We start from the raw sequence: 21,059 nt of genomic DNA on the forward strand, positions 1-21,059 counted from the left end.
TATTTTATTTATTCATCTCATTTTCTATTTATTGAACTGATGGTGATGATACTGATAAAGGGAAAGTGCCGTGCCGAGGCAAATCTTCCCCGTTGAGTATGCACTTTCCTGTGGTGTTATAAAGCTGCTTTGCCTACTTCAACAAACTCAAGGAGGTGGACCAACAGTGTTTGACAGTGTCCAACGGGCAGCCCTGTCTCTCAATTCATGTCAGTTTTATCTAGTTTCGTGTGTGTGTGTGTGTGTGAGAGAGAGAGAGAGTGTGTGTGTGTCTGTGTGTGTGTATAACAAAGAAATAAATTGTATGATTTTTGTATGTGTGTTTAACTACATAAATTGGAACGTTTTATTTTTGTAAATATGTTTTTTAAGTATTTTTAAGTAGCCTATGGTATGTGTATAATAACTAACACTGACTAAATACAAACATAATGAATTAAATTGTTTATGTTGTTATTGTTGTTTTAACTGGTTATTTACGCATTCACAAATGTAGACTTGCTCTATAAACTTGCATACATAAGTAGGTATCTGTGTGTGCGTGCACGTGGGACGTACCTTGGAATGTGCGGTTGTCTCGCGATATGTTTCACGCGAGGTCCGCTTTCCCAAACCAAAACAAAGAATCTACATCTCTGTGCAGTTCATATAAGCTGAGGGTTTCTTCGAAAACTCCCGTCACTTTGTCTTCCACGCATTTGAGTGATTGTACAGCAGACTGTTTAAGCGACCGGACAAAACGGCAAATCGGAATGTAGCGCAAGGAGGTAAAGAAAAGTTGTTGTAAACTCTCGATAAGAAAGACAGCTAGCTAACGTTAGCCGCCTAACTGCTGGCGAGGTGTTTAGCATAGCGGTTAACGCTAATTTAACAGCCTAACCAAAAAGTAAAAAACCCTCTTTAACCTGTTTAAGGTCTCTGTTAAACGCGATGTCGACGGACGTCTTGCTTTTGACATCGTTGTTAAATTCATACACAATCAGACTCACATGAACAGCAGCACTGAATTTTATCCGGTCATTCAACAGTGTCGCGATTGACAATCGATCTTCGAAACAGAATAACTTTATGTCAGTAAGTTATATTTCCTTTAGTGCCATCTGTGTAAGAGCGATGACACATTAAAACGTAGTAGAAGTTAATGCTGCTGACTGTAACCTGATGTATCTCCAGCCAACGTGGCCATAGTTTATCCAGCGTGAGGAATCATTAGCATCCAGTGTATGAATCTGTTTCACTCGTCACTTTATGTAGCTTAGCTAACGTTAACGACTGCTATATGAAACTAACGTAGCATCCTGTAGGTGACAGGTTCTTTACTGAGATCCGACGTTAGCGTTAACCACATTTGGTCAAAGCGTAACGTATCACATGTTAGCCCCACTCTTTATTGATATCAACTCGTAGGACATTCTACGAATGTTATAGACATTTTCATAGGTTGGACGTTTGACGTTTTTTGAGGTCAATGTTCACGCTGCTACTGTATCGTTTGCATCTTGCTTGATGGATGATCGATGTGTAACTTTGATTTATAATCAAAATTGACCTAATCCATTCAGTGGTTTGAAATCGCTGTAACTTTCTTCCGAGTTAGTTTGGTAATACATCGTCATATTGCAGAAAAACACCACCACGGCACTTGTCCAGTGCACAGACAGTAGTCAGAAAGTCACTGTTGTAACGAGTGCAGACAGATGTTGCGATGGTTAATCCCACACTGTGTGCGGGGTCTGAATTCCTAGTGACCGTTATTCTAGAGGATAAAACTATGGTAAAGCCGGAGGTGACCTCTTCACGGCTCCATCTGGATCCTGAAATGTAGAAGGAAAAATGGCTGCTTGTGCTGTCGATGCTGCACTGCAAACTGCAGAATGTAGTTTTATCAGTGCATACGATTTATTCGGCTATGTGCCTCTTGTGCCGTAGCCCGAGAGTTAATGTAGTATGACTTCTATTATTATTGTAGTGTGAAGGAGTCCCCTAGTGTGACTAAAGTGACATTGGTAATACGATTCCTCTTGCGGGAAACGGTTGTGAATCAAGCAGGGCTCTTAAAAAGCGATAACGTTTGATAATACAGTTTGTCTTGTAAATATGAAGTTATGTTATAATATAACATATCAGATGGCATATTGCGTAGCACTTGCTGTCTTGATGCTGAAGGAGCAGACAAAATGCTGGCCCGCATTTTAATAGGGGCTGTTAGAGCGTCTGTGATTACTTGTTTTTTTTTCTAACGCCTATATTTAGCTTAGGCAGACTTTTGGAACATTTGTTATCGAACCTTTATAATTAAAGTATTGTTAGCATTTTCGCGCTCTCTCAGATTTATTTCCCCTTCATCCTTGTTTTTCGACAAGAAGGAAAACTGCCCCAGACAGTCTTTGCAGACAGAGCGATTCAATAAGTGCCCGTTTGATGCTGCCTTCATGTGATGTCGGAAATATCGAAATCATGTGGTCAGTCTGAGCATTTTCGAAAGAACAGATCAAATGATACCTCTGGAAAACTGCGGATTTGTTGTTCGACATCTGGCAGAGATCTAGTAAACTTGCTGGAAATTACATATGACAAGACGAGTGGATCTGCATGTCCCTTACACAACAAATGCTATTTGTGACTGGCCTAAATAGACATGTAGTCTAGACTAATACATTGGTTTTCTTAACAATTCATGTCCCAATACGATATTTTTCCACTGTGTTGAGAACATTTAAAACAACGTTTCTGGCTAAATTTCCTCAGTCTACTATCTGCTGAAATTGATTGAGGGTGAGTTCAAGTAGAGAATTTTGATTTCGACTTCACAGATTCCATAATATTTGCCATATATGACGTTTAATCGAGGGCCCTGGGGGAATATGACGGAAAAGGACGTCCAACAGTTGATATGGGATGTCTGGAGGAGGATCTGTCGTTATTAAGGGCCAGCTTCCACGAAATGCACCACCAGTGAATAGAGCACTCAGAAGAGGGAGCTTGCGAGGAGCACGTGAAGGCAGCATCGCTCTGATTCAGTCAAGCACGCGGCCATTCACAGTTTAAGGTCCCTCCGGTGACTCTGAATGACTAGCCGGTGCACGTCTCCCTCGCCTCGTAGACACATTTAAAGCTTTGGGTCGAAGCGGTGGATTTTACCGGCGAGTTGAAGTCCAGGTCGAGTGTGTGAAACGATGCTGATGAAGTTGGAAAGTAATGAGCGAGGATGCTGAAGCTGCCGGCAAGCCCGCTTTGTTCGGAGGAGCGCAAGGCTTTTGTGCCGCTGTCATCCCGCAGCTCATCCCCTGCTGCTTTGTCTTCACTTGGCCCTCTGATACCGACCGGTAGGCGCACGTCCGCTTTCAGAGCACCGGGGTTTTAGCCCGGTCATCGTGTTACATGTGCACATCGTTAGTACCCGGCTCTTGGTGTGATTTACCGTAATTAAAAGATTTCTAGTAGTGTCCTAGAAAGAAAATGACTGACTGTATTATCCTTGATGGAACTCCGTCCGACTCTCTTGTACTCAGTAAAGACTAAATAGTGATCTTATGATATTTAATAGCAATTTTTATGTTACATGATATGAGAAATTTTCATTATATAAAAAAAAAATCTTAAGGATGATATTCATGTTATTGTTTTAAGGGGGTATTTCCCAGTTCATATCCCATCTTCAGCATCCTTTTGCTGGATTTCAGCCCAGACTGCTGCAGAGAGCAGATTCCCCGTCGTTGCCTGTCAGTGTGCTGGTGTCAGCAGCCCCTAAATAATAGATGGGACCCTCACCCCTCGGGGCTCTCACCTCATGCTTTTAATAGACTGCCAGGACGCCATGACTTATTGTGTCTTAGATGGGTTGCTGAACTTGGCTTGTATTTAACACAGCAAACCCGCATGCAGAGCTTTTGTAAGCACTCTAGGCCACTGACCTATTCAGCAAAAGACAAGGGGTCTGTGATATCAGGTGGTGGTGACCAGTAACAGGAAATTGGACAAGTGAAATGTTACCCCCCCATCTAGTTTTTTGTGGCTGTGTGAAATGTTGGCTGCTGTAGATTTGCATTGACATGTGAAAGATGAGAGGAGCTGCCTGCCCCGAGTGAAATATTGCCTCCTCAGTTCCTTTGTTCCCGCTACCCTGCTGGTCTGGCCACTGGCTGCCTGCCTGTTTGGCTGGAAGAACCGCCTTTGTTTTTATTATCCCATTTCTGCCAAGCATTAAAATCCCATTGAGGATAAAACATGCATTTATGCTCTGTCAGGAACTAGTGTAAATAAGCACAACATATTACAATCAGTTCCACCTTGCTACATCACTTAATTGTGTCAGATGACAAAAGGAGACCTAATTTTATAGAACGATATTGTCTTCAGTATAATGGTGTAATATAAAGTAGGCCGTACTACTTTTCTATACCTTCCTATGAATAGCCTTGAATGTTTTTTTTTTTTTTTTACATTTTCAATGGTAGGTCTGTCTGGTAAATAAGCTGAAGGAAGTTGTCCTCTGTGTGTATCAGACAGCTGTGTGTTTTTGTGTGCAAAATTTCTTCCTTTCCTCAGCTGCTATGGTGACCCTTGTCTTCAAGGACATTGCCAGAGTCTGCAGCTATACTGTGAAGCCGGCATGTTATAAACAGAAAAAGAACAGGCTCTCTGTTTGCGCTCTGATCTGAAATGTACAGTTTTGAGTCAAATTCAAAAGTTAACTGGCACCATTTACATTGATTTTGCACGAATTTGCATTTGTGACCTTATTAAATCCTTTGTAAATGTGTTTTTGCATCTTTTCTGTCCATATAGGGTTTGTGTGCATGTGTTGTCTGCAAGATATAATCTTAGGCATCTCAAGACTGGTGAGGCACCATAGAACAAAAACGAATCCGTGACCTTGAATGAGTGTAGCTTAGGCAGTAGTGTAAATGTGCAGTCATCGTGCTGCATCGCTGGATCATTTTGTGTCATCAGTTCACTGGTCTTGTTACGTCTTGGCCGGCTCTGTCTGGGTATATCCACCCAGACGGTTAGCCAATTAGCCACACAATCAGTCTTTTAGTCAGCTGGCCACCTACCCGGCCATCCAGCACATTCAGATGTTAGCTGGTATCCAGTATCCTTCTGTCATTACCAGCCTTTGAAGCAAAACATGTACGTGGCCTATTCACTGGACTTGGTGCATGGAAAGAAAAGAAGTTTGGAATGTATTATTCAGTCTCGAATAGCTCATCCTCAGGTTTGTGCCCTGTTTGTGCAGAAGTGTAAAAGTATATGAAACCTCTATGCCAGATCTACCTCAGTGAGCTAGTTCAGGACGTTATGTTTTCGTAGTTTATTTATGTGTGTGTGGTCATTTGCTGAGCAGAGTAAAAGGCACTACACTGGCTCTTTATATGTCACCAACTTCATTTTTATAAAGTCATGACAAAGAAGTCTCTCTGTCTGTCCCTCCACCCCTCCTTGCTCCTATTTTCCATCTCTTTGATTCCATAGCCGACAGTAGATGGTCATCATCGTATTTCATAGCAGCTCTTCTCAAGAGAGCAAGGCCCTCTTCATTACCGAGACCTGGATGTGTTTTTGCCTTATAAGCTCATAGCTATTGATAAGATATCAAGCTGCACTGTCACAGTGGAAGTGAAATGGATGCATTCATCAACACAGCACATCATAATACAACTGAATAATAATGCAATTATACAAGGTTTGGTACCAGTTTCCCTTTCTTATCAGTACCAAAACCGTAAGTATCTGGTGATACAGTATGATCCAATTAAAGACAGTAAGACAGTCTTATATTGTTGTTGCTATCATGTGACAGTGCAGCTACTTATTGTTGTCGCATGTCACCTCAATGTCAGGCATGTCAGGTTAAATGTGCCGATACCCAGTGCAGTATTGTTGGCCAGCATTAGGACAATGCTTACTGCAGTTCAGATACCACCACACACAGGAATTTCTGATACCCTCCCCTTCATCTTCTCAGATCTTCAAATATTTGCTATTTCATGTGCTTATTTAAGATCGTCCATTTGTAATACATCATATGGCTGTCAAACTCAACAGCATACTGTGCTTTTGAGCGTGTGCCCTATTAGATTACAACCTTTCCTGAATCAAACGTTTCATCAGAATAGAAAGAGACTGTTTCAGGCGGGATTTTAGTGGGAAAATTAAAACCTAAAAACAAAAATGTCAAAGTGACATCTTTCATATTGCTTTTTGAATGGTACTCAAGTGTGCACGTATGTGCATTAATGTATGCATGAGATTGTGCGGTTAAGTCCTTTCTGAAATGGAGGGCAGATACTATAACAGCTCTCTCTGGGCTTCTTGTTTATCTCTGGAAAAACATTGAATTACAGCGCACCACTCCAGGAAGCATCAGTCGCTCCAAGGCAAGTTGGAGTGGTTGTGACCCATCAGTCAAAAATCTCTGAGAAACCAGCCTGTGGAGCAAGTAAACAGCTGAAGCCATTTCTGTTCGTTGTCCTGTGAGTGAGTTGCGCTCGCTCAGATTGTTTCACATGGATACACACTCTAATGGACGCTGGGGCAGTGTGCGTATGTAGCTGAAGGCCGAGTTTGGTGTCAGTGCAGTTTCTGCAGCACTCAGGCCCTGTAAGGGTTCACATGAGTTGACTGCAGACTTTTTAAAGGCTCTCTTCTCGTTCCACAGCTCAGCAAAAACAAGCCCCTTACCCCCTGAGCAATTTCTGCACAACCGTGCGTGTGAGTGTGCCTAGAGAGGATCTAATCTTGGCGCCAAGTAATCTATCTCATTGTTGCATGAAATCATGCATCAGTGCTTTGGGTTCTGTATGATGAGTAGTGTCATCCCACTCGGACTTGAAGTTAAGAAACTTTTATGTCAGTTTGGAATTCAGTCTTACTGTGATAACGTGGCACACAAATAAGCGTCACAGAGTATTTTTCTGTTTGTTGAATTCTCTGATTTTGTCAGTTTTGTGTGACACAGTCGGCCAGAAGTTGGTCTGAAAGTTTTGCAATGATTGTCTCTCCCATGTCCAGCAGTAGTTTTTTTTAATGTCGGCCAGGGTCGAGGGGTCCCACTCTCCCCTGTGGCACATGTGGCCTTTAAATAGCTTGTTGAGGGTCCTCATCTTGATCTCATCCTTTCATCTACTTCACCATCTCAAATACCCACTTGTACAATGTTTGTAATAGATACATCGAGTTTTGATCAAAGTTTTAGTCGGTGTTAGTCAGCTTGCTTACTGCCCGAATGCAAGTCCTGAAATGTGCTAGAATGACCCAAAAAGGAGAGGAGCCGATTAATGCAGAGCAGTGAGAGAGCAATGCTGACTGAGCAAGTAAGTGCCTGCATTCATGCTCATGTCCAGCATATTACATTTTCTCACTTTTGTGCATTCAACAGCTCCCCTCCTCTTTTTCACAGTGCCTTTTTTTTGTTCCTTTATTTTGTCTAAAAGGCACTAAAGAAGAACCATAACTTCAGCCTCAGTAGCAGTAACTTCATTTTTCAACATTCAACTGCAGGAAGAAGAAACTAAACCAGCTAGATAAAAAAGATGCTTCATTAAGATGCGAAATGTGAATTATAGAGATCCACTGATTGCAATTTCCTTGGCTGATTCCGATTTTCTTCAAAATCTGACCTGCTGATTCCCATTTCTAAGAACTATAATTGGCAGCACACATAAACATTTTCCTAACTTTTCTTTAATGTAAAATACAAGTCATTGTTTATGATAATACACTGACTATTAAGTAACTTTTACATTTGCTCCAACACTGCATCAGGTTGCAGGACCTTCTCTCACCCTCACACAGACTAATCTCAAAACAAATAAAATCCAACTGAAAATGAATTGCAGTATATTCCACTTTATCCACCAAAAAAAATAGCAGGTGCAGCAGATCTATATAACAACACACCCTGTCGTCGGCTCGAGTAGCGGCTCGGCTCAGCGTGTGTGGAGTGGACGGGCGAGGCAGCAGAGGCAGAAGCTCTCAGAAAGCGCGACCCTAAATGACAGCAAAACGCATTAAAGACCCTCACAAAGAGCTGAAATGAAATGAGTGCACATAAATTAGGGAGATAATATAAATAAAAGAGGTTTTTTTCTCCCGGCAGGGGCCTGGCGAGCATGTTGCCGGGCCAGGCTGCACGCTTATAATTTTGACCTGCACAGAATCGGATATATCTGACATTGATCGGCCGGTCACCGGTCATGGTCAATCATGCTGAAAACTGGCCGATTCCAGACACTGGCTGATCGATCAGTGCATCTCTAAGGAATTATAGTTAAAAAATACGTTCAGAACATAAGATATTTGGAGTGGTCAGTAATGTCTTCAGTCCTTTACATCACTCTCAGAAATGAATGGCGTTGGTAGTCACGTACCGCTGGCTCATCTTTTTTTCCTTATAAAAATTCAAAGTCAGACTACATGACATTCTTTCTTCACCAAATCCCTTTGGTGTGGTCCAGTTTGAACAAAGTATTAACCAATATCCAGCCAAAAGGTGGTGCAGTGACACTTTAAGTTTGGCAGCTGCTCAGCTGAAATGAAAGTCACGCTCATAACGTTGACTTCCTGTCTGTGTGTGTGTGTGTGTGTGCGCTCTCATCTCTCCAGCAGTGACCGACAGTGTGGCTTGTCAGTGTTGGACTGCGACCACCAGCAGCAGGTCAGCACCATGAGTCTGTACGGGGCCGGGGCCGGGGCCAGCGGCGGTGCTGTTGGAGGGGCGAGAGAGAGAGGAGGAGCAGAACATTACCGGGAGCAACGGCGGCGCTCCAGTGACCGCTCTCGTGACTCCTCCCACGAGAGAGGGGAGAGTCAGCTGACGCCCTGCATCAGGAATGTCACCTCTCCCACTCGGCAGCATGGTGAGGAGGAAAGAAAGAAGAAACGATTCGTAGACTGAGAGTTTAGTTACCCAGCCAATGTGTTTGACCGTCCTCCTCTCTCTCCCGCAGACCGTGAACGTGGTGACGGAGGCTCGTCCTCCAGATCCTCCAGTCCACGCCCTCCCAGGGTCTCCCTTCCCTATTCGCACGTTGGAGGGACCCTGATCGGGGGACACATACCTCGATGCCTGGGTCCTCCCGGAGCAGACCACCACTCCAAGACACTAGGCCAAGGACTGTGTGATATGATCTACGTGTATGACGTCAGCGCTAAAGAGGGGCATCGCAGTGGACTGAGACTGGGAGAAAGAGTCACGCTCATTGTGGACAATACAAGATTTGTGGTGGATCCCGCCATCTTCACAGCTCAACCTAACACCATGCTGGGCAGGTAATGACTGACAGGTAGATTACATGTAGGTAAAGATACCCTTTGTGGCGTCAAAGGAAGATTCATGAATTACAGTGCGTTAGATGCACCAGCAAGTTACACAATAACTTCAAGGTGAGATAGATAATGGAAGGCAGAAAATTATTGGCAGCATAACATGATAAACTGTCTCTTAACAGTAAGTTTGCTTTTGCTTGGTTGCCATTTTTAACACAGTTCTCAAATTCAGGTGGGAATCTAACACAAGGCTACTTAACTTACTGAAAATTGTTCTTCGTTTAAAGTCACATTTTACCCTTTTTGTTTTGTTTTAGTCTTTATTTAGTGAGTGGAGCTCAGTTTTAATGTAATATAAGTCAGTGTTTTAGTCATAATTTTCTCAGGTTCACATCACTGTAATGGATTTTGATGAAGGCTGTTTCTCCTGGCTGTAAAAATTCCAATAAGAAGTCAGCAGACCTTGAACTTTGTGTTTAGTCGTCTAGGCTAAGACTGTGTTACTGACTGACCGTATTCTTTCATGGCTTATAAAAATGAATGCCAGTAAGCTTGTTAGAAAAAGTTCAGTGCAGTCATTTTTCCTTCACAGGTCATATATATTTTCTGCTTTTATCAACAAAAAAAACTATCCTTTATGGCCTCTGCATGTTTGGTTGTGCAAAACAATTTCATTCGACATTATTGATGTTACAGGTGTCACAGTAATCAAATTATGATCCTGTGAAGGGCCCCTCTGTCACCGCACTGTGTGATGAATTATAGGAAAGGTCCCAACCTGCTGTATTATGATGTTTATTATCTGACAAATCAAACTTTTTGCACATTCGGCATTCGGCTCAATCTGGCATCATGTGTCACTCAGTAGGACTCTGATTTAATGAAACAGCTGTTATTAAATGTGTAAACTGCATCGTCAAGGCAGACAAGCATTATATGAGAAACCCCAAGTTTATTCACTTTACATGATGCTAAAATTACTGCCTAATACTGTTAAATATTCACTGAATGACTCAGTGTTTTAGGGAATCATAAATTACCTTTTAGGAATAGATGTTTACAGTAAGCTCTGTATCCATTAAATTTAACAGTTTGTTAAGCTTTGAGCTCTGCTAACAGAGATTTCACCAGAAACTTTGCTGTCAGCATTTTTCTCATTTACGTCTTTGTTACAATTTAGTCATGACATAAGAGGACACCAGTGAATATTTCCATTGACAAAATTAACACTGAGTTTTCAAATCATGCTGCTTTGGACTGTAAGCGCTGCAGCAGCTGGATAGAAATGGTCAAAATGGTTATACATACTGTATATATAAGAGTGTTATTATTATTATTTCCCGTTTGGCTTTACTAAAGAGGATAGATATTTTGCTTGTTTTTTTTCTGGTCACCTTTCACACTGCCTACCATCTGCCAGTCCCAGAGGCTAAAAGCTTTAACTGTGTTGGTGCTGAAAGAACAGCTCCCTCCTGCTTTGTGTCAAATTTGACCTCGTTGCTCACACTGTAAAACGCAGCAAAAATTGTCAAGGTTTTGTCATTTCACAACAAACAACAGATGGGGTTTGTATGTGGTATATATATATATATATATATATATATATATATATATATATATATATATATATATATATAATGTGTGAATGTTAGTTATTGAAAGTCCATGTTGTTATTGTTGAAACACCATAATGCATTTGTGCTTTTTTTTTTGTCAGGATTGCATCTATTTAAATAGAGATTTGGTTTGATTTAGTCTCTTGTTGTTGTCCTTTTTAAGCTCTTTTGACGGCATTCTTTTTGAAACAACAGTTTCCTTTTTTGATTGCAAACAAGCATTGAAGCCACAACTTCAACATCTTCAGCATCTTTAATGCGGCGTCCCTGCTTTGAAGCAGATCAGAACAGGAAACAAACAACGCTCTTACCTGCTCTTTGTTTTCAGGATGTTTGGTTCTGGGCGGGACAACAACTTCACACGACCAAACGAAAAGGGAGAGTTTGAGGTGGCCGACGGCATCAGCTCCACCGTCTTCAGAGCCATTCTGGTGAGAATGCTGACTTTAGGCGTTCATCCTGTCTGTCACTGTACCATATCACAGTATATCTATCTTTCCCTGTCGTTTTCTAGCTTCTTCTGTCTTTTCTCTGTCTCTGGTTCTCTCTCAATCGCTGCTTTTCCCTCTTGCCACTGTCCTACGCTTCTACCTTCCATATTTCTTTGATCTTTTAGTCCTTCTTTGGTCCCTCCTCTCTCTGGGTCCAGTCAGTTCAGATCCCCATTGAAACATAGACCTCATCCCTCAATGTTTTACTCACTTTCTAATTCTCCTCCGGCCCACCTCCCTCCATCCTTCCATTAATATTCCACACAAGATACCTCTCAATAGACCTACCACCACCTCCTGTTCCCTTTCTGCCAGTCTCCTCTTCCACTCCTCTCTCTCTGTTCAACTGCTCCTTCATTGCTGCGTGTACTGACAGGGATGTTTCAGCTCGGTATTATAGCTTCTTCTGTTGGGATTCTTCAGCTCAGCAACACAAAGTAAGATATAAAAGTGCTTTGCCTTGTGTCTTAATCACCAACTGCGGTACCTTTGGATTGTCTGCATCCTGCACAGGTCTGAGCAGTAATTCTCATCAGCAGCTTGTGCATTTTTCGTGTTTTCTCCTCAGTTAAATGTTCTTATCAAAATTCCAGGTTTGAAACTTAGATGTTTTTTGAATGTTGGAGATGAGTTCTATGCAATGATGTGTTTTTCTCAGAGTATAATGGAAAGTGGCAGCAAAAGATCCCAAAAGAAAAACCTAGTCAGTCACCTGGAACCCTGTTTCGGGACAGAGCAAAGGAGTTGATGTAACCCAAACACTGCTCATGAGATGTGTGACAGGGTAAATAATATGAGTGCTACAGTTGGTTATAGTGAGAAGCAGCAAGGCGGCTGAAGTTTGAGTTTTGTAAGTGTGTAGAGGACAGTAGCTGTGGTCAGCGTGAAAACTATTACAGCAGATACTTTGTAAACCTCTTTACTATCACTACTAATAACTATGACCTTTGTTAAACGAGTGTGAGAGAGATTTTGATTCAACACGATGGTTGATTTATTCAGGCTATTGTTTGTGTTGTTGTATTGAGTTGCTTTATATTGTAAGGCGTAAAACCTCTCAGTTTAAGGCCGTTCAACACACCACCACTACAAAGTACAGCCTTATAATGTACCACAGACTTAATGCGTACGACCGTAAATGTAGGAAATAATAGGATGCAACATCCCTGGTTTGAATCCGACCGAGAGCCTTTGTTGCACGTCATCCCCCCTCTTGTTCCCCACACTTCCTGTGTGCTTCTCTCCTGTGCAGCCCCTGTCAGACCTGCATCTCATTACAGAAGCATGATGGCAAATGACAAATAGATCAGTTGAATAAACCATAAAACACTGTGAGGGAGCTCATTTTAATTTGTGCCAAGTACATGGATGAATAAATGAATATCCAGCACAATGTTTTACCAAGTAGGAATGAAACAAGCCCAACGGAACATCTTGTCATTCAATGCTTGTGCACCGTTGGACTTTATAAAACAGGCAACTCATATCACAACTCGTGCACGGGAACATGTAAAAGTCAGCAGTACATCTTACATATTTGAGAAAACGGCCTCGTCACAAGCTCCATTTAGTAGCTGTCGTGGAGCTTTCAATCATATCCCATTTGTCCAGTTGTCATGAAAAGCCAACATGCATCACATGGATGTGATCGAAAGCTCCAGAGCAGCTACTAAATGGACCTTGTGGTGACATATTTTTCTCAGCTGCTGTTTCAAGAATAAACTTGGAACCTGAAATGAAGCATTAGTTCAAAACAGGACATGATAAACAAGATAGTATTTAGAGTATTGCGTTGCGGCGTGCAGGTTCTGTGTTTGTATTCCAGTCACAGCATGACAGTCAAATACTATAGAGCTGAAAAATCTTTGATTGAAAGCACCCAATGCACAGAGGCTGCTGCTCAGCGTGCTTATTAGTGCTGACAGGAAACTGCAGCAGCAGGTCGTGCTGTTGGAAACAAAAACAGGGCAGCAGTGCAGAGACGGGCCATGGGAGGAGATGCTCGTACAGGACCCCAGCATCTACTCTAAACCCTGGTTGTTCCTGGCGGCAAGTAGACTAGTTAGGCATCAGTCAGTCCTCTAGCACGAATACAAAATCTTCCTGAAAGCGTTCCTGGTGAGCATTTGTTGATAAGTCCCTCCTGAATTGTTTCTGGCAAGTGCAAAACACTCTCCATTTGTCTCAGCCCTTCAGTGATGCACGCACAAAGAGCAAATAATTGCTCGATGGTGGTCATGGCTGATGGATTCTGGCACGAGTGTGTATGTGTGTTAGACATTAAACAAACCCCGAAGAGGCAGGCCTGTGAGAGAAGTGCTCGGCAGGGGGTTGAGTGGTGCCCGAGCACCCGGCCTTCGTGTTTCCACTGCAGCCTGTAGTGTTTGGGCAGACGCTCTCCGGGGAAACAGCCGCTGTGAGTGTCTCATTGGACACAGGCTGCACAGAGACAGCGAGAGGAGGGAAAGTGGAGCAGGGAGGGAAAGTGACGTCGTCAGCTTCGCCCTTTGCTCTCCACCCCCCCCTTCTCCTCTTAGTCTCTCTCTCGTCTCTCTCGCCTGTGACGTCCGCTGGCTTTTACTTTCACCAGCTCTCGCTCTCCATCCCTCCCCCTCCTCATCCATCTCTCTCTCTCTCTCTCTCTCTCCCTCTCTAGCCGTGTGAGTGAAGCAGCATCAATAATGGCGTCTTGTTTTTTCTCCCATGCTTGTGCGTGAATGCCTGCGGCGCTGCCCGTTTCTTCATTTCTGTGCATGTGTGTGTGTGTGTGTGCGCGCTGTGCTGAAAATGGCAGGATTACTACAAGTCGGGGATAATCCGCTGCCCTGACGGCGTTTCTATTCCCGAGCTGAGGGAGGCATGTGACTACCTCTGCATCTCCTTCAACTACAGCACCATCAAGTGCAGAGACCTCAGTGAGTACACCGTGGCGTACATGCTGCTTGTTTAGCTGTCACTGTCACTGTTCGCTGTCTGAAGTGTGCAGAGCTGCAGACTGATGTAGCTGCTGGACTCTGGTGAGTGTGAGGCTCAGATCCTTTTCATTGCTATTGTATTACTGCATTAGAGAAGGACACTGTTTTATTTTTATTGCAGAATGCTTCATATCGTTGCATAATGGATGGGTAGAGACAGCTGCTGTCAGTGGACAGATGCAGGACATTACTGCAGCTGGAGATGTAAATGTAAAACGCCACAGCTGATATGTGATTGGTTAATGGAGACAGGCTCATGAAGCGGTTTGCCTGCATCAGTGTGCGAATTCATATTTGATGCACCTGTGATGTCATTTTGTTACATGGAAAAACCAGTTTGTCTGTGTGTGGTGTTGACATCAGTGTTGTTATTGTGCATGTTCGTGCCTCTTGTTAGTGTCCCTGAGTGTGTGTTTGTGTAAGAGGAGCAGCTTCAGCTGTGTATGTGTGTGTGTGTGTATATGTGTGTGTGTTGGGCTCTAAGTAGGTCATAATTAGCTGTGAGATTTAATGCTTCTTATGCAAGCATATAACCAGCCAAGGCGAGCAGGTCTCATTCTTGTACCGACTGGATGTGGTTTTCAGGGGTTTTCATCATCAATTGCCGCTTTAAGTGTTTCTTGTGGTTCATTTGAGTTGAATTTAAATCAGTCTCTGTTCTGGATAGAGCCACGTCAAGGCTGCAAACATAAACCGTGTTTTCCGTTTGTGTAGCCTAAGAGTTTGCATTCAGGAGTTTGTTATATTTGCATTTGTGTTGTGTTTGTGCAGGTCAGCGCCGGTAATATTTAGGTCACAGCTTGTGCAGTGCTGCCAGAATATCATCAGCTGTAGAGCCATCTTTACACAAAGACACAGCCTTTCTCAGTCAAATCTCAGCCTGTGTGTAAACTAAACCCATGAACTAACAAAAGAGCAGAGCAGGGCAGGCTGGAGCTAGTTTTTATTTACTTCCAGAGCCTTGCAGCCTTACTTATTCACAATAATGAATTAGAATAGTAGTATTGATTGCCTTGTCACTCTTAAAGTTGACAGTATTCAATAATCAGTGGTTTGGCTTGCTCAGAGCACGTCCATTCAACATGTTACGTAGTGAGGAAACACTGTCAAGCTTTCCCTTCAAGGTATGGAGATCTCTTATAAACAAAAGTTCACTGCCTCTCACCAGAACTCACTCTGTGTATCCATGGCAACATGTAGCATGTCAAACAGGTCAGAAATCTTATTCAAAAATTGCATTGTCTTCTTCTTCCTCGCCTTTTTTGTCAGCGTTCTTGGCGCATTAATAGCACTTGTCAATCAGTGGAGAACTGCAAAACCATTGGCAGGGATTTGTGTCACATGACCCGTGTGCTTGTACATGGGCGCCGACATGACACACACACAAAACAAATGGCTCCATGGCACCTTTACAAAAAAAACCTGAGCGTCTATACTGAATGTCTCATAATCTATTTATACACGCGGTTACTTTGCATCGCAGTAAGTTAGTAAGTTGTGATTTTTTGTGGACTTTCTGTTTTTAATAGCAAACACAGCAAAAACAGTGTGTGTGTATGTGTTTCTTGGGTGAAGGCTAAGGTTAGGTTATGGTTACAGTAAGTCTCCAGGAAATGAATGTAGGTCTAAAAGTGATGGAAACAAATGTGTGTGTGTGTGTGTGTGTGTGTGTGTGTGTGTGTGTGTGTGTGTGTGTGTGTGTGTGTGTGTGTGTGTGTGTGTGTGTGTGTGTGTGTGTGTTCTCATACTGTATATGGATGCTGTGTTTGATAAGTAGACCACACTTTTAGTTTTGTCTTTGGATGCACTGACATCTGAGTTTTCTCAGTCTGAATATAATTGTATCAGTTTCAACTCGTGTTGATTATAAGTAAAAGGACTACAGACTGTCAGTGGTGTTTACAGTGGATATGAAATGTCAGTTTTAAGTCTGACAGTTTAAGAAAGTGACGTGAACACCAGTTGTTTAGTTTGAAGTACTGGTCAAGCTTAAAACAGTTTTTGCTTGTCCCCATTGTTGGAGGACAAGTAGACGGTCCAGCACAGTGTCCTACATCCTCTCCTCCCACTTCCTCCACAGGCGCCCTGATGCACGAGCTGTCTAACGACGGGGCCCGGCGTCAGTTCGAGTGTTACCTGGAGGAGATGGTGCTGCCACTGATGGTGGCCAGCGCTCAGAGCGGAGAGAGGGAGTGTCACGTGGTGGTGCTGACCGACGACGACGTGGTGGACTGGGATGAGGAGTACCCTCCACAGATGGGAGAGGAGTACTCGCAGAGTAAGCTACTGTCCTCATCACTGACACTGGATCTGCTGACACCGTTTCTACCATGTACACCCAATGAACCCAGCTGCTCGTGACAGGCTCAGAGCCGGCTGATGCTCCAGTTATCAGCTCTGGTGAAAACAGGTTACTGTGGCGTGAGCGCTTCCTGCAGCTCCTGCGTGCTTCACACTTTGCTGTCAGAGTAATAGCTGTGGCGTTTTGTCAAGCTGCTAAACTTCAATCACACGGCAGATAAAGCAGGCGCTGAGAAGTTTCTCTCCAGGCTGCTACACAGAAGAATACTGTTAGAGTGAAACTAATCTAGCGGTAACCGAGCCAGTATCCACAGCGAATGGGATAGACGTGCTCAAATCACAAGTATTGCTATTTGCAGATCACAATGAGTTCCTTCACAACTAATCGAGTACAAAAGAAGAGAGCGCAGGAGGAGCGCCGTGGTTACAGGATCTGCTGCTGCTTCAGTGTCATGGAGATCTGTTGTTGTCTAAAAACTATTAAAAAAACAGTGAGTCACACTGTTGCACTGGGTGACACACACACACACACAAACTGCAGTTAAATTGAAATCAGTCCCACAAACAACGTCCTGCTGCTGTAAATACTGACCAGATCACCAAATGTGGATTAATCCACAGCTGAATATTGTCCCCAACAAATGAAGTGTTTCCTCCTGTTTGAATTTTCTGAAACATTAACAGCACACAGTGACCAGCTGTTTCAGGGCAGAGAGGCCAAACTGCTGAGAGGATTGGTCTTTTTGAGGGACTCGTCGACAATAGCAGAAGTCCTCTTCTTTAAGTCTTCCTTCATGTGCTGAATGCCCCTTTGTTTCCTCAACAGTCATCTACAGCACCAAACTGTACCGCTTCTTCAAGTACATAGAAAACAGAGACGTGGCCAAGTCGGTGCTGAAGGACAGAGGACTGAAAAAGATCCGGCTGGGCATTGAAGGTACTGAGTCAAAGTGTTTTCTTCTTTTATGAAGTCTCCAAATCTGAGAGAAGTGCTTACGGTCAGAATAATGCATGCAGTGCTCACTTGGGGCCTTCAGTAGAGCATCATCTCAGTTTCTGCTGCAGATAAGAATTGCATGTATTTTACCACCTGTTGCTGGAACTTGAAGTCAGGAGATTGGATAAATTATTTGGGGCATTTCTAAATTTGCTAATGGGTCATTTTATAAGAGTATAGCTCAGAACACCATATTTCACAGTGTGACATTGTGATTTCTGTGGAGGTTCAGCTGTTTTCCTCCTCAGTAGTCATGAACACAGCCCCGTCACCCCCTGAGAACCTTTCCGAGTTGAAAAACAAAAAAACAGCTATGAAGGAAAAGCATTTTTGGGTCATGGCAGCAGTTTCACTCGTTCAAGAAAAATACTGGAACTTTCCCTCGGGGCCACAACAGGAAACCCTTTAAGTATGATGTGGCATCATTGCGTGTCTGCACACATTGAGGATGATGTCAGCACAGTGTAAAAGTCCTAATGGCTGAACCTAGGGCAAGAGTTTCCACAACAACACCAATAAAACGCCCTCGGAAAGTGTGTTTTTAATGAAATGTCAAATCTGAGTAGTAGCTCGGTGCTAAATACTTAAAGAGTAGTTTGCAGTTTTACGGGTGATTATGTGCCAACACCTAACACATGGGTTTTTGTGCGAATTAAACAAATGAGACAAAACGTCTGAATAGGAGAGCTTTAGAGGTTCTGGAAGCTGCATTTTGTTGCCTGTTTTCATTCTTTAAGATAAGCTAAGCTAACCAACTGCCGGCTCCTGCTGCGTATTTACTGCACAACATGAGTGGTATCAGTCTTCACATCTAACCCGCAAGAAAGCAAAAGAGCGAATGTCAAACTAGTAAGCTGTACTCGTTTTCTTTAATGTTCTTATCAGCTTTTGTTATCTTGTTTTCTCCAGGCTACCCAACCTATAAAGAGAAGGTGAAGCGGCGTCCTGGAGGTCGCCCCGAGGTCATCTACAACTACGTCCAGCGACCTTTCATCCGCATGTCCTGGGAGAAGGAGGAAGGGAAGAGCCGCCACGTGGACTTCCAGTGCGTCAAGTCCAAGTCCATCACCAACTTGGCCGCGGCCGCCGCGGACATTCCCCAGGACCAGCTTGTGGTCATGCAGCCTCCGGGGCCGCAGGTGGACGAGCTGGACACTCTGCCGCAGCCGCCGGGCGTCAACGACCCCTACCAGCCGCCGCTCGGACAGGGGCCGGAGAACAACGCGGGCCCTCAGCTGGCGCAAGGCTACGAGGGCCCGAACCAGCAGGCTCAGGACAGTCCGAGCCAGGCCCCGCACAGCCTGGCCCACAGCAACCAGCAGCAGCACAGCGGCAGCCACACTCAGGCCACTTACCACTACGAGCCGGACCCAGACACACCGTCACCCTCTGCATGAGACTGGCTGCACACTGAATCCCTCCCTCCCCCCCCCCCCGCTGTGTTCACACTACCAGCAACGGTGTACGAGTACACCGACATCAGTTCAGCTGGTTAATGATAACAAACTAAAAGTAAAACTCAGTCCCTCCACGAAATGATCAAAATTTGAAATGGTGACACTGTTAGGGAAGCTGACAAGCACAGAAACCTGATTGGTCTTCAACAGCCAATAAGCACACAGTTTAAGCTCTCAGCAGAAATGAGAGCACCTCTGGCCACTTGTTGCTCCCAGTGTGAACGCAGACTCCCCCCTCCCCCTCACCTCCTCCAGTCCCCTTCTCCTCCTCCCGAGTGGCAAAACACCACTTTGCCTTCTGTTGCACGTCTGCTGCAGCCTTTCTCAGTCAACACAGCGTCCGGATGAACGAGAACCGTTCGGCAGCCGAGGACGGATGTCGCACATCAGCAGGACTCCTCACCCACCTCGGTTCACTCTGTTTGTTTTTATTTATCTGACCAAAGCAGAGTTTAGTTGCATTCTGTGTGCATGTGGAACGACAGAGTACTGTATTACATTATAACGACGTGTGTGTGTGTGTGCGCGCGTTTGTTAGTGTACCTCACTGGGAAAGTGGATCTCAGCGCCTCTTCATGGTTTATTTGGGCGCCAGTGAGTGAGTTGGCTGTGAAGAGCCACTTTTCCCAGCGCATGCGAAGGCCTTCATGGAAGGGTTTTTGTTAAACACAACGTCTACGAGTTTTTAAGAAAACCTTCCGCCCTCTGTTCTTTAAACCAGTTGATTTGGTCCCTTGTTTACGTCGAGTCTTTTTCACTCGTTTGCTCCGGTTTGTGTCCTTGCTGACCTGCTCTGAAAACCCTGCACAGGTTCATCACTGCTGTGAGCACACGGGATGTCACAAGAGATGTTGAACACGGTGTTTTTCTAATAAATGGTATTCACAACACTCTGGTCTTGGATGACACGCTTCCTTATTTGAGTGTAGCGGTGAGTCTTTGAAATGACTGTGACTTGATACGGATTTGTCACTATAAATGTTAATATATGAAATGAAAACACAACTCTTCTGATTAATGAGGCTGCTGGAGGAAAATGCACACAGAAAATCTCACCTTTATATTTTCAGCAAAAGGAACATTTTTTACTGGATGACTACACAATATTAAATAGTTCTAAATGGACAATAAGTCCTGATCAGTACTGATCATTTTTCATGGAATTACTAAGGTAACTTGTTTCCACCCAGCTGTTTTATCCTTGTATGTGAGTTGCTTGAGGCAAATACAGATGTTTAAAATGCTTTCTTAGTATTTGTCATTCCTAAGCTGTGTCACATTTTGATACACGCTGTGAAAGGATGCCTGATAGATGGCAGAGGCCTGCACAGTGTGGCGGCTGGTCTGATCTGAGCAGAATGACTCAGCTCTGGCTCTGAATCACGACATGAATATTCTGCGTCCCTGCTGTTGCAGCATTACTCCCATTATCGCTCTGTCATCACGCCGCAACAGAACACATCCCTCTGTAGAACGACACTGTAACCAGACGGAGGAACGTACACACGAGCGGGAGGGAATCCTGCACTTCGGCCTTCGGCCACAAGTTGATGTATAATCGACTGTCATTGTCCGCCAATAAAATGTAACTAGAGCATATCTGAGCACTGAACAGCAACATAAAAGGACTGTAAAGACATAAAAGTCAGATGTTGTTCTCTGAGATGCAGTTCCAAGCAAGAAACCTTTGAGTTTGAACTTTTAAACCAGCATGGGAGGTTTTCACGCCGGATTAAAGAAATGTTCAATAGCAGGGGATGACCTGACTCAGGGAGGAGGACTGGAGCGAGAATATGCATGAGCTGCTTCAACAGGAACTATGATTATTTAACTCACCAGTTCAAAGTGTATGCTACATCATGCAACATCAAACCGCGAATAAGCTTAGAAGGTTTCTGAGACTCTGAATATTAAGTAGCTCTGCTAACCAAAAAAAGAGGCTTTTAACTTTT

The 21,059-nt window shown here is 43.7% G+C and overlaps 1 protein-coding gene across 2 annotated transcripts; it reads left to right on the plus strand.

Moving 5' to 3' along the window:
- Positions 1 to 609: 609 nt before the first annotated feature.
- LOC121607910 (BTB/POZ domain-containing protein 10-like) lies at positions 610 to 20,057 on the plus strand. Of its 2 annotated transcripts, none has more exons than XM_041938945.1 (8): positions 610 to 767; positions 8,611 to 8,861; positions 8,952 to 9,273; positions 11,215 to 11,317; positions 14,172 to 14,292; positions 16,433 to 16,630; positions 17,480 to 17,590; positions 18,560 to 20,057. In XM_041938945.1, exons 2-8 carry the CDS (start codon positions 8,669 to 8,671, stop codon positions 19,045 to 19,047), a joined length of 1,536 nt encoding a protein of 511 aa, XP_041794879.1. In that variant the 5' UTR covers positions 610 to 767; positions 8,611 to 8,668; the 3' UTR covers positions 19,048 to 20,057. The 2 variants fall into 2 exon arrangements, with proteins under 2 accessions (XP_041794879.1, XP_041794878.1); XM_041938944.1 differs by having other exon boundaries at positions 8,608 to 8,861; positions 18,560 to 20,055.
- The last annotated feature ends 1,002 nt before the right edge of the window (positions 20,058 to 21,059 follow it).

Source organism: Chelmon rostratus, chromosome 6, assembly GCF_017976325.1.
Source record: "Chelmon rostratus isolate fCheRos1 chromosome 6, fCheRos1.pri, whole genome shotgun sequence".
Taxonomy (NCBI): Eukaryota; Metazoa; Chordata; class Actinopteri; order Chaetodontiformes; family Chaetodontidae; genus Chelmon; species Chelmon rostratus.

Bases quoted from the DNA above. Each gene is read 5' to 3' on its own strand.
- LOC121607910 (XM_041938945.1), top strand. From the start codon at position 8,669: ATGAGTCTGTACGGGGCCGGGGCCGGGGCCAGCGGCGGTGCTGTTGGA. The intron at 8,862-8,951 runs GTGAGGAGGAAA...TCTCTCCCGCAG, and splicing joins CTCTCCCACTCGGCAGCATG to ACCGTGAACGTGGTGACGGA. The intron at 9,274-11,214 runs GTAATGACTGAC...CTTTGTTTTCAG, and splicing joins CCTAACACCATGCTGGGCAG to GATGTTTGGTTCTGGGCGGG.